The following is a 13,224-nucleotide window of genomic DNA, read 5'->3' as shown; positions in this document are numbered from 1 at the left end:
ACACGTTTCTGACACTGCGGGGTACGAATTTACCATAGGCCTACTAGACCAAGTCGATTGCCGAGAAGGGGATTCTTGTCTAGTGTAATGCAAAATAAGTTCACCAGCAGTCCAACAAACTATAGCCTGCTTATCATTATACACAAGAAAACACTGAATAATAAAATATTGCTAATCTATTAGCTATCATAATAAGCAAGTGACACTGGTTCAGGCTACGAGATCTCATTAGGCTATATGTAAAAATACTCTTATCACCGCGGCAGTACAGGCACATATGTAGGCTACACTTCAGTTAATGTTAGGTTTACGGTATTTTTGAATCGGGAAATGAGGACACTTTTATCAAATCATGAAACCTAGTTTACTGAAATAGATAATAGCTGATATTGATATATTTACTGGAAATCTTGTTGTGTTGACTAAAATAACGTCATCAGTTTGACTCGAAATTACCCACTTTTTACGATACCTCTGTGGTGTTGACTAAAAAAGGGTCATCACTAGGGCCATTTAAAGTCATTAAAGTCATATTTTTTTCTATGCATCAGTAAGTCGTAAAATCAATTTTAACGCAAAAACCGCATCCATATGGGGTATATTAAGAAAGTTATAAAGTCATATAAAGTCATATTTTCCCTGGTTAGGTCATATTTGAGTTATAAAGTCATATTGTTGTATACTTTAAATAAAAAGTGCCAATTGAAGCAATTACGCACTAAGAAAGTAAGACAATTTCTGATTGAACGAAGGCAAACTGTAAGGTTAGCCTACATAACATTACAGTCGCAGACCTATGAGGTAACATATTGCATTATGAGGTCACACATTGCATTGTGTTGCTACACAATCTGTTTTACTTCTGTGCACTGAAGTGGGACGTCATTTGAAGTTCAGACACTTCCACAAGTGAAAGAAATAGTCAACGCACGCGACGCTGAAGGAGTTATTGTAAAGAGCGCCAAAGATTCAGTGAACGATCCAAAGTTGACGAGTCAGTTAACAGATATATGCCTCAACTACAAAAATATTTCAAACTTGATACTGAAAATGGAAAGTTGTGCGTACACAATCAAAGAGGCTCATGCTGATCTTAATGCCCTCGATTTCGGAAAAGATCCGCTTGAACTAAAAAATTACATTAAGAAGCGATTGGACAAAAACGATGTGAAACAAATTATGGAGCTACAAAGACAAGACATTTCACCAGCGCTGTATACAAAACTGCAAAAGTGTCAACCAACATCAGCGTCTGTAGAGCGCTCATCTTCCTTACTAAAGTCATTTTTACGTCCAAATCGTAACTTCAAAGACTCCAACATTCCACACTACATGAAACTGTACTACAAAAGTGTTTTAAAATAAAAATGGATGTGTATTACTGTTATGTTGTTCATGTTTTACTCGTCACTTCCATGAGTGAGTTGGTTACATGTAAAAATACACGATTTTCGCATAAAGTCATATAAAGTCATATTTTCCAAAAAATAAAGTCATATAATTGATTTTTTAAGGTCATATAAAAATGGCCCTAGTCATCACGTTGGCTCGACTCCCGGGTTACCCACTTTTTACGATACTTCTTTGGTGTTGACTAAAATAATAAAAAAGGTGTTTTTTCATATTTGAGTCCCGCGTAACCTGTCGTAAATCTTTTAGGTCGAAATTTAACGTCTTTCGTGGTATTTTGGGTCATTTTAGGCCAAAAAGTAGGACATTTGGGTGAAGGAAGTACACTTCTTCAAAAATGAGGACAAATCCTCCTAAAGCACGTACGGTAACCCGAGTTAACGTAGTCGAGGAGAGTAACATTACACAGCGATGTAAAAGCATGGTGGTATAAGCCTTTAGCTGCGTCTAGTAAGCTTGTGTACCGCCGGCGAATACACGTAGCCTAGTTCGAGAACCCCCGCTAGGGCCGCTATATACCAGCCTTTCAGCCTTTTTATGCGACCCGTTTTAAAATCACTTCGGTAATTGAATATATTTTCAAAGACTGCATCTATGTTTGTAGTGTCATTGGTCATTTTCCTTAGTCGCGAAGATGCATCTTGCCATTTGGAAAGTAACCGCCTCCGATTCACTAGCACTCGCAATTGAGTGAAAATTGACTGTGTTTTTTCAACTTCTAATGGAGTAGCAACTCTGACTACTTTGACCATCTCTGGGTTTGGGCATCATATGCTATAAAATAGAAATATATATACAATCGGGCTCCTTTAGATAGATATGATTTAGCAATTACCTGCATTGCAAGCACGAAATGTTATAGCCATAGTCTCTACAAATACATGTGATGGATGAGGAAGCGAGTGGCGCAGTTGGTTAAACACTGCAGTCACGGCATCGATGGTTGATGGTTCGAGCATCGGCTCTGCCATGTTTCTATGTGTCGGAGGTTTATCTGGGCTCCTCATCGCCGATCTCGCTGTAAAACAGCGCATTGAAAAAGCTCAGACGAATGGAGAGCCGAACTCTTGAAAGGAGGCAGCGAATGAGCCGCAAAAAGACTCGAGTCAAGTGGACAAAAAGGCATTATGAAATTTACTGTGCGGGCGCAAATGACCAAGTTGTTGAAAGCGCCAATTATATTTGTCAATAAAACAAAACAAACAAGTGATGGATATATCTATTATCGTAATATTTATTTCATGCTGAATACAAATTGCACTTTACTTATAACCAAAGTCACCAAATTGGTAGCATCCGCCTGGAGTCATTTCCGTTAGCAAATTTTCATATCAAGTAGGATTAGATATGTGTTATTTGGCTATCAGCCTAATGTACACAAATTTCTATTATTCCTGGCATTGTTTTGTAGCCTACATATTGAAACTATCGGCATGAAGGGCTATATAAGGTACTGAATCTCGTATCAACTTATCGCTCATCAATCCTATACAAACTGGATTCATCGAACAGGTTAGTACGAGACTATATAATATATAAAGTAATCCAACTCTTAGTTCATCTCAAGCGTTGTAGTAACTACAAACTTTCAATCTTTTTTTCGGAGAAGATGCAGTTGAAAACGGCACTGATTCTACTGGTGGTTGCTGGACTTTGTTCTGGAAATGGAGGGGTGGTGGAGTACGCGAAGAAGACGCCGACGACGATACTACTATAGAAGAGGTACGATGCTCAAACAGAGGAAGATTAAGATATCAATGCGAAGGATGCAGTGTGTATATTCCAGTAACATTTCTTCTGAATCAGGGGTAGGCAACCTGTGGCCGTAGAAGGGTATTTGTGCGGCCGTCGACACGTAATTCAATTAGTATGTGTTGGCGGTTGTCGACATGGAAATTGAAAATACGAATTCACTCCCGAATGTTTGAGAGATTTTGATTAATCTTGCATTTTTTTTCGCGCTCCCCGCGATTTCATGCAACCTCATTTTTCGATTTTGTTATAGTAACGGTCTTTGCAATCTGAGCCGGAATCAGAATCGTGTGCTCCTCACGATAGAAATTGCTTCCGGTACATATGGGCGATTCCAATATATTTCTACTATATCAACAATCCTGATGGGGGGGGGAGAAATAACAGCATGCAACAAAGTGACTAATAACAATCGGCCCGCCCAAGATGCATTATCATTTATAACCTGAACTAATTTTTCGAAAGCACTCCCTTTATGATCTCTACTGGTGAATCTGATCACAAGGGATGCGACAGGTTAAATATTTTATAGTAATATGTGATAGCCTACTGCTATAGTATATTAGGGTGGCATTGAAAACAAAAATAAATTTAAAACAAACATATTTAAAACAAGGCCCTTATTCAAAACATGTTTGTTATTGTTTTTAAAAGTCATGACGTCACCAATGTTCCATTGTGACGTCATTGTGGATTGACATTGACAATTGAAAATATAGGGTGAATATGGCACCTTTGACGAGATATCTGTACTTGTTGAACCGACTATTTTGCGGGCTCCAACCATCCTATATCGATATGCGTCGGCTATATCGGGTGGTAATTGTCGATAGGCTTATACAACATGTTTTTGGAAAGTATTTACACAGTTATAGCATAATTTTACGATTAAAAAAACACAATTTTGTTTTATTTAAAAAGGCCTTTATTTAAAACATGTTTTACACAATGTGTTTTAAAGCACCGCGTTTGTTTTAAATGCAACCCTAGCTACAATTAATGACGTAATCCATTCGCGATTCGGAAACGTCCGCGTTTATTAATGGTATTATTATTGATTGACATTTGTTACAGTGGTATTTCCGCCTTTTTCTTGCTATATGCACCACGACACGAATTGGCAGTGGTTCGAATCCCGGTTAGGATCAACTCTTCATCTCTAACCTCGCTATGATTGCAGTTTATGAAAAAGCCCATCGTCGGCAGCTATGACTCAAGCTACGGATGCAGGAAAAAACGAGACAAAGACTGATGTTGGAAGAGCGCGTGAATGAAAGTCGTCTGTAATATGATTGAAGAAGACCTAACAAGGAATTGATGCTACTGAACTTAATCTAAGGGCCGCAAATAACCTCAGAGTTTCAAACCACAATGTCGTGAATAAAGCAAACAAATAATAGCTACACAGCTTTTTTCAATTTAGACTAGAATTAGAACGACTGAATTCGCAAAAACTAGGAAAATGAATTCAATTCCAAATTTGAAAGAAATACAAAAAAATCAAGTTCAATTTACATCGAATCACAGGTAATTCTCACAAGCACCAGAACGGCAAATGTCTGTACACAGAGCTTGGCTCGGCTGCACAAGTTTCAGGGAGAACAGAAGGTAGATTTATTATAACGAGAGCATAACTGGAGTATTTGGTTGTATTAAGTTAAGTATCGCTTTGTTAGACACTGGGTGATGCGAAGCGCTAGCGGTACAACCAATAGGCCTACTGTCCAATCACTGTCTCATAAACCCAGGAAGAGTATGGCCGCCAGGCCTATATTCCGACCCGGGATCTGATAGCACATCGACGGGCCAGTATCCCAGGCACCAGTATGGTGACGGAGGGATCAGTGGCCGCAGCCGCCGCTCTAAAGCCTGCTTGTGCGAACTGTTTGAACCCCTAACAGACGCAAAATAAAAGGGAAGTAAAACAGAATAAGCAACCTTATGGGTGCTTTGAGTCCAAAGATTCAAAGTGCCCTATTACGGGCGCTTGTGGCACATAGTGCTGTGGTGAAATCCCACAGGACTGTCACAAGCGTCACGGGGTGAGGTTTACTGCGGTTCCTTCATACCCCTAAAAACGAGAGCATCTAAACGTATTTCACATATTAGAATTATAGATTATAATATTAAATTACCGGAATTTCGATCCAGTTAAAGGACTAGAATTGGTTGCACAAATCTGTGTCAGACTGTTTCACAAACTAATACATGTTGGCCCTACATCACGCGATAACTACCGCTACTGTCAGAAAGTTCTACCTGCAGTAGCCACGGCGCTGTGTTGAAGGAGTAGTCGATTCGCAATTGTAGATCAATTGAAGTTCCGTACCTCCAAGAAGCTCTTCAAATATTAGTAGATCAATGAAAGGTGACATTGACACTTAAATGCAATCGATAAAAATGGATTCTGATCATTGGCGAGGTATCGTCGACATCACATATTGAAGTGGATGAAAATGCGAACAGATTTCACGCCTTTAATGACAGCTCCTCTCGTGAACTTTTCTGACCTCCCGCTCATAGTTTCAGTGAGTCGAAAAGGCGAAGCCCTTCTCATGTCACCAAGTCAAAGCTATTCTGGTTAGAACGAGCGGAACGCTGCTAAATAGCGGTAATATAGTTGTAATCTAATTTTAGAAATCTAGTTTCTGGTTTTTCCTGAAAATGCAACAGGAAAACTGTATCGTGCGAGCTACCCAGGCTTGACGTACAGATATCTGCCATTCTAGCTCTAATCTAATTTGGAAAAAAGTGTGCCGCTATCATTCTAATTCTGATCAAATTCGGAAAAGCTAGTCGTCCTACTCTGGTGCTATCATAGGATTGGTAGCCGAATCGAAAGTCCGCATTCTTGAAAAAAAAATCCTTGTATGAATTGGATCAGGGCGATGTTCCAACGAACCCGAAGCAGTCCGACGATCGAATCACTTTCACAACCCTTCCCCGTGTTCAAATTTCAGTTCAGTTCAGTTCAATTTATTTGGAATTTCATCAGATCAAAACACCACAGTATTGCAACAAAATGCAATGGTAGGAACGACTTGCAGTAGTCTTTCAATCAAACACCACAACATACAAATAAGAAGCATGCCCTGTATGACATAGAATCAGAAGAAGCATAAGATGATATAATAAACAATTAAGCGACTAAAATGAAGAGACAAGTCGGTGTAGGTGAAATCGGTATGTCTGTCCGGTAATCTCGAACGCGGACTAGTATTGATGTATTCCTTGATCTGTCGACAGTATAAGTAATGTCATATGCATAAGTAAAAGAATTATATTACATTATGCCCTGTGTATCGTATTGTGGGTCCTGAACGGATGAATATAATAGTACCACGGACTATATCGCATTGTCTTAGGCAATGTTCCCTCTAAGCTGCGCACGCGCGCAAATGCGCAGTGCTGAAACGGTCTCTGCGCACAGAAAATCTCCGTTGCGCACAAAAAATCCGAAGTGACAACCTTTTTTTTTTTTTAGTCGTTACGCACTGTTGTCCCAGGGTCTGCGCAGTAACTTGGTGATCGTGCGCAGACTCGTCAAAAATTAGAGAGATCATTGGTCCCAGGCATGAGGCAATAACAGAGTAAATAAATACGATGATCAACTTTCACGCAACAATAAATGAAACCATATTGCTTTTAATCAAAAAATCACGTCACTATTCGAGTAAGTCTAATCATTCAAGTTTATTCTTTGAGACAAAGTCGCCCATAGTGTTGAATTACTTTCGTAAGCTGAAGGATACCAGGAACTATACTTTGTATTACGGTGAACAATTGAATATTCAACCAGTATGTAACCTGGGGAAGCAGCTCATGCAATCTGGTCCACCCGAACGTTGGTAGTCCGCGTTTCATTACTTGTACTTGCTGTCATTGGAGCGCGCGACTTGACGCACAATTTTTTCGCAGTTTCCCGGATTTCACCGGAACCAAAGTAGTAGAGGAACGGGTTGAGACATTCCGTCACTCGGAGCACTCCGTGAGCAATCATCGCCATCGTCAGAGCGAAATAATTCGTCATTTCCCTCCCTTTCAACATGATACAGAGCTTGGTTCCATAATCCACAGTGTAACCGATGAGGAAGCTGATAACAATAACTGTCAGTTGTCTCAAAGCTTGTTTTTGGGCAGTTTGCGCGCCAGAACCTGGAGATCTCACGCTTGATTTACGGCAGCCTAAGAAGACCATGATGACGACACAGAGCGTAATAATCGCGAGTACCGGTAGGAAAATTCCGACAGTCATCGTAAAAAAGATCAAGTAATGAATGTGAGTTGCGTTTGAGTTTGTGGTGCACATGAAACCTGTGGTAGTCTCGACGGTGCGAAAACCGAATGGATAGGGTATGACCAGCAGCATACAGGTCAGCCATGATGCGACCACGAACGCAGCGCATTTTCGAGGCGTCATTTCGCCTCTGGAAGCCATTGCGTAGACTACGCTCCTGAATCTGATGACAGTGAGCAGAAGGACTTGAAACACTGTGACTATGGACGTGGCGATGTCCAAAAGTGTCGCCGAATAGCAAAAAAATGTCGGGAACTTGATATCCTGGAAAGAAAGATTCACCTCCACGTACAGCGGACTGTTGCAGGACGACATGATATCTGACAAACACAGCCCGATGATTATAACGTGGAAAGCAGTTCTTTTCATCTTCAGCACTGTGGCGATCACCAGAGAGTTGGTTGCTAGACCGACTGCCGCTAGAACTGCAAATATCGTTCTTACGAGAGACAGCTCGAAGGGGCTGTAAATGTCTGCAGGATAAAGCATTGCATCTTCCATCCCTGACATTTCTCCGTTGTGGGTGCGATCTATATAGCGATGACCTGCGATCGTGCGTCCGAATCGCGTTAGAATACAGAGTTAATGAATGCGATCGCTCTGATCATGTTGAAGGTTTGTGCAATTAATGCCTTTTTTGCTCATTATCCCTAATTGAGGGACACTCTGATTCAAGTAGGCCTAGCTACTGATCACGATCCAGAAACCGCAAAATTGATCCACTTTTTCAAAATTTTCAGACTTACAATACCGAAGTAAAATCCGGAAAAATTGGTAAATTGTTCCTAGTTTGTTGTAGGTTGACTAAAAAAGGTCAGCTTTCCGACTCGACTCCGGAAATACCCACTTTCTATGAGATTTTACGTTGGTTGACTAAAAAATAGTCGTCTTTCTGGGTTAACTCCCGAAAGACACTCCTGACCGTTACTGGAATGCTGATTTCCTGTATCTCAGTCCAATTTTCACAAGCATTTTACCAAATTTTGCTAAAAATAGGTCATTTGGGCGTCGTCCGAGGGCACTTTTAAAAAGAGGACAAATTCTCTTAGAGGTCAACTGCATGTTCGAAAAGACTTTTGCTTATTTCGTAGATTATGGGGTTGGGAATAAGAAAAAAATATCGAAAATAAAAATTGCGTGATAGTTTTCAAGTAATTTGAATTACAAATCGATATTCCCAAAAATGGACACGAAATCATTCAGCCGTGAAATGGTGTCAAGTAGTTGACACAACAAAAATCCTTGTTATTCCTGTTGGCTGTTAGGTAGGATTCATTGCTTAGATTTGCTGTGGATTTGGGTCATTGAGTGAGATCATGAAAGCTGTGAATGAGATTATTCATAAAGTCCGATGTTATGTCACGTATGGTTGCTCCAATACCCGATACGCCGTACCTACAATGTCTTTACATCGCTGCCAAAACCCATCCATATACCGTCAGGCGACCGGACGCCGTTAAGACCGAAAGTGCGGACTTATAGACAACAAAAGGCAAAGACATTTTCAAATGCGAATCACTACCAACTATCTTGCTTCAATGACGTATCCGAGATACGCAACGCGCAATAAAGTTGACTATTGAACACGGGCAACTCTCACACGTAGTGCCGGCGTAGTGCAGTAGTGCCATTCATACTTTATTTTCTCGCACCAGTGAAAGTCGAAAGTTAGGTAGGATGCAGTTGACAATCCTTCATTTTTATTATATTTCGGAACAGCATTTGGTATACTGCCTTTGATTCGACTTTGTAATATTTTTACACCTGCTCTAGATTCCTGCGATGAAGAAGTTGACACATTCATTCAAACAAGACCAGATACGGCGGAGTCGACCAAGTCCATTGCGATGACTCATCCTCATTCAACTAGCGGCATCGTCAAAATTAGTTGAAGCTATTGCTGGACACAAAACTCTATATTTCTCTCCCTGACACAGTAGTACTGTTGATGGATTGGTTATGTTACATTTATTATTTTCAATAAAATTATTCCTTCACGAAGCATTGCAAAAATGAAATCCTTTGAAAGTACTGGATGTGAATTTTGATCGGATGCACAGACAGGATTTCTCGTTGGTTTTTGTTGCAGAATCCCAGGGTCCAGCAAACAAAATTTCCGTACACAGTTTTTCTCTGAAAATCATGATTGTTGTGTTACTGACGGGTAATTACTAATTACATTTATAAGTCGCTATAAACTTTTTATCCTCTCAGCCCACGTAATCAGATTTACCAGTAGCACTGAGTGAGCTGTTGTATAGGAAAATAAGTGGCACGTAATTAATAATTAAACATATTCGGGCGTTCCCGCAGGTACAATTATTCGTTACCAGGGCCGTAACAGCACTTCGTCAGCCCCCCTCCCCAAACATAAAACGTTGGTCCTGGGCCCCCATCGGGTGATAAACCAAACTTCCGGGGGACTTCGCTCCCAGACCCCCATTTGGCTGTCCGCTGTTTGCTGATAGCCTATTAGGTATCTACATTGGGTGTACATTTACTGAGGGAGCTATTCTCGCCTAGTCGCGCGAAGTGCGAAAAATTTCAGCATATGATTGAATTGGTCAATATCATCGGGAATTGCATGTAAATTGAGATCAATTTTTATCCTCTCTCTGCTCACGTAAACACATTTACCGGTAGAGCTGAGTTAGGTGCAATGTTCCCTCTAAGCTGCGCACGTGCGCAGTGCTGACACGGTCTCTGCGCACAGAAAATCTACGTTGCGCACATCAAATCCGGAGTTATTACCTTTTTTTAGTCGTTACGCACTGTTGTCCAAGGGTCAGCGCAGTGAGTTGTTGAGTGTGCGCAGACTCATCAAAACTTAAAGCGAACATTGTGAGGTTTCTTGGAAACTGTAGGGCCCGTTACCAATAATTAAACATATTCGGGCAGGCGAACCCGTTGGTATGACCTCGTTGCATGATGTTATTTCGTGACCCCCTGTCTGCAATATCAAAAAATATAGAATCGCTCAACGGGGATATCGCCAAACAGGAATATTCCTGTCGCCCAATCGTACTAAACTAAAAGACGCACACGATTTCAGATTGGTATTTCTTCACTGACATATTATTTTTCCCTGCCAGATGGAATTCGTCTTCTGCGGTTCAGATTTCCAAGACAGGAACATTCGGTGCCAGTCATTTAGGCGCCCATGGACAATTAAACCTATATGTATTTTGAAGGTTATATGTAACGAAGTTTTCGGTGTTAATTTGCTCTGAATACTCATTAAGGATATGTCCTATCACCACATCATCTACTGCGAAGCCATTTTTCTCCAGCGCCCTCAATACCGGCACCCTGAGCCCATCGCCCCCCATATCGCCCCCTGAGCGTTTCCGCCCCCCTTCAACATCGCCAGCGCCCCCTGGGGGGCGCTGGGGGCAAGGTTAAGAACCACTGAGTTAGATCAATTACAATATTTTAATTCAATTACAATTACAATTACAATTACTCAATGCTAAAAATATCAAATTATAATTACAATTACAATTACTGTTAAACATGTAATAATTACAATTATAATTACAATTACTTTTAACGAGATAATTCATTCAGTAAAGAGGGGTTCTTTGGCAATCGTAGCCACGTAATTAGCAACAATCTGAAGCTATTCATGTTTCATTCCTGATATGTAGAATACCCTTTAATTAAAAAAAACTCGAACGTATTCGAACTATTCTTAATCATGGGTACTGAAAACTACAAGCACAGAAAAATTTTCAAGCGACTGTTAAGAACCCAAGGTTTGAGCGACTAACAGCGAATAGGCTACAGGACAGGCAATGAAATGTAATCAAACGATTAGGCTACTCAGAAATGAGTCAGGATAATGAAATGTAATTGGTAAGGCGTCAGCGATAAAGAAGATACCGATATGGTGCGTGAAATTAAAATAAATGCAAAAGGAAAGAACCTCCTGATAACCAAGAATTACAATATTTTGGTTCGCATTTACATTTTCACATGCTCGGAAACTGTTGGATTGCATTTGATGAACATTAGGGTGCGAAAAGTTTCTGGCCCCAGTAAATTTGACCAAGATTGGAGGTAAGATTGGGATAACATATCTCTACAAATGCCTTGATGAAGCCTTGGATGGAAACTTGAATTTTTTTTGCTATTTTTGCAACAAGCCTCGGCACTGGACAGAGATTTAAAAAAACTTTGACCGTGCGGGTTCACCACAAGTTTCAGAAGAGTTTATTTGCTGTTCAACCATTTTTGAAATATTAAGATTTAGTTTAGCCCACTGGTTCTCTAAGTTTTTTAGACACGCCCCCCTTTATGACAGTGAGTATTTCGTGCCCCCTTATCGTTATAGCACACATTAAAACCAGAAAGTTAGCAATCTTTACATATAGTTTGATGGTATGGAAGGTTATGAATGACTGTTGATGAGAGAATTCTCCTATACGAAATTCAAACTATACACCGAGCAATAACCATAAAACGGAGGTGAATCGGGCCAAGTGTGGCAAAGATTTCAGTTCACTGCAGCTTCACGCCCCGTTCAGATGCTTTCACGCCACCCAAGGGGGCACGCCCCCAGTTTGAGAACCACTGGTTCAGCCTATATTGTAATTCGCAAAGTTTTCTGTTGCTACTGAAGTATGGGAAACAGTTTAGCGTGACTGAATTATCTAGTCATAACGCAGCACGCATAGAACGCCGATGTAAATAGGCTAATTATTACATGTGGTGACTAATTTACGTAGGCCTCAAAGCCCCTCGTCGTCATCTTAGTTCGTACCGGATTTTCACTGGTGCGACGAATAAATGATTGATTAATTGATTATTTGATGTTGTGATTGTCAGCCTTCCATGAAAATGTAATTGAGATTGTAATTGATTGAGCAAAATTTTGATCAAATTACAATATACAATTACACGCATCAGTAGAGATCCTTTTAATCTAACATACACCTCGGCCTAGAGTGCCCGATGTCACAGGTCTTTTCGATGTTGATCTTTTTGAAGCCGCCGCCCTTTTTATTAGTTCTTTTCATTCTTTGTGAGTGCTTTCTTTCGTTGGGTCTTTTTCTGGGCTTTTTTGTCGCCGTAAGAACGGCAACGGTGGGGGAAGAGGAGCCCAGATAAACCTCCGACGGGAATCGAATCGAGTCCGCCAGAAGTTTAGGCGCTTATCGTCACCACTACGCTATGTCACCCGCCGGTATAGACTAAGCCTGAGGTCTAAAACTCAAATGTGCTCGCGGGCCAATTTCCTATTTCTTTTGGCGCCACGGGCCGCAGCAACGATATCAGGTATTCAATGTATTTCCAAGTAGGCCTTGTTTGACGGGACCTTGCTGACTGGCATCCCACACACTTCGTGAAAATGTGATTTACTATTGTGAATTAACGCCTGGCACGTAAAAATCACATTTTAATACATTTGAATAAAATTGTTGCTGTACTTCGCATAGTTGTTGTATATTTAGCTGTAGACAATAAAACACCGTACAAATGAATCAGGACATCGTAAAATTTTGCAGCTTGCGGACATTTCACGTGTCGCAATTATAGGTAGAATATTTTAGAATTTTACATAGATTGATCTGATATCAGAACATTGCATAAGTACAACCTAATCCGGGTTTCGGGCATGCATACACCTGATAACTAGGCTATTGATCAATTCATTACCTAAGTCAAATTAAATAAGCGTTTGATTTACCTTCTAATATTGGAACAGATCTATAACAACTTGAATATAATGATTACTGTGCAATAGCAATAGAAAGGTCAAATCG

At 40.4% G+C, this 13,224-nt stretch overlaps 1 protein-coding gene across 1 annotated transcript; it reads right to left on the bottom strand.

The window, feature by feature from the left end:
* Window positions 1-6,772: 6,772 nt before the first annotated feature.
* Window positions 6,773-7,969, bottom strand: LOC145437942 (somatostatin receptor type 5-like). The gene has a single exon (XM_080315313.1). It carries the CDS (start codon window positions 7,967-7,969, stop codon window positions 6,983-6,985), a length of 987 nt encoding a protein of 328 aa, XP_080171439.1. The 3' UTR covers window positions 6,773-6,982.
* Between the last annotated feature and the right edge of the window lie 5,255 nt (window positions 7,970-13,224).

The sequence above is a fragment of the Botryllus schlosseri genome, chromosome 4 (genome assembly GCF_051294905.1).
Source record: "Botryllus schlosseri isolate E-star chromosome 4, Bs_hap1, whole genome shotgun sequence".
Classification (NCBI taxonomy): domain Eukaryota; kingdom Metazoa; phylum Chordata; class Ascidiacea; order Stolidobranchia; family Styelidae; genus Botryllus; species Botryllus schlosseri.
This window is presented reverse-complemented; position numbering and strand designations above follow the sequence as displayed.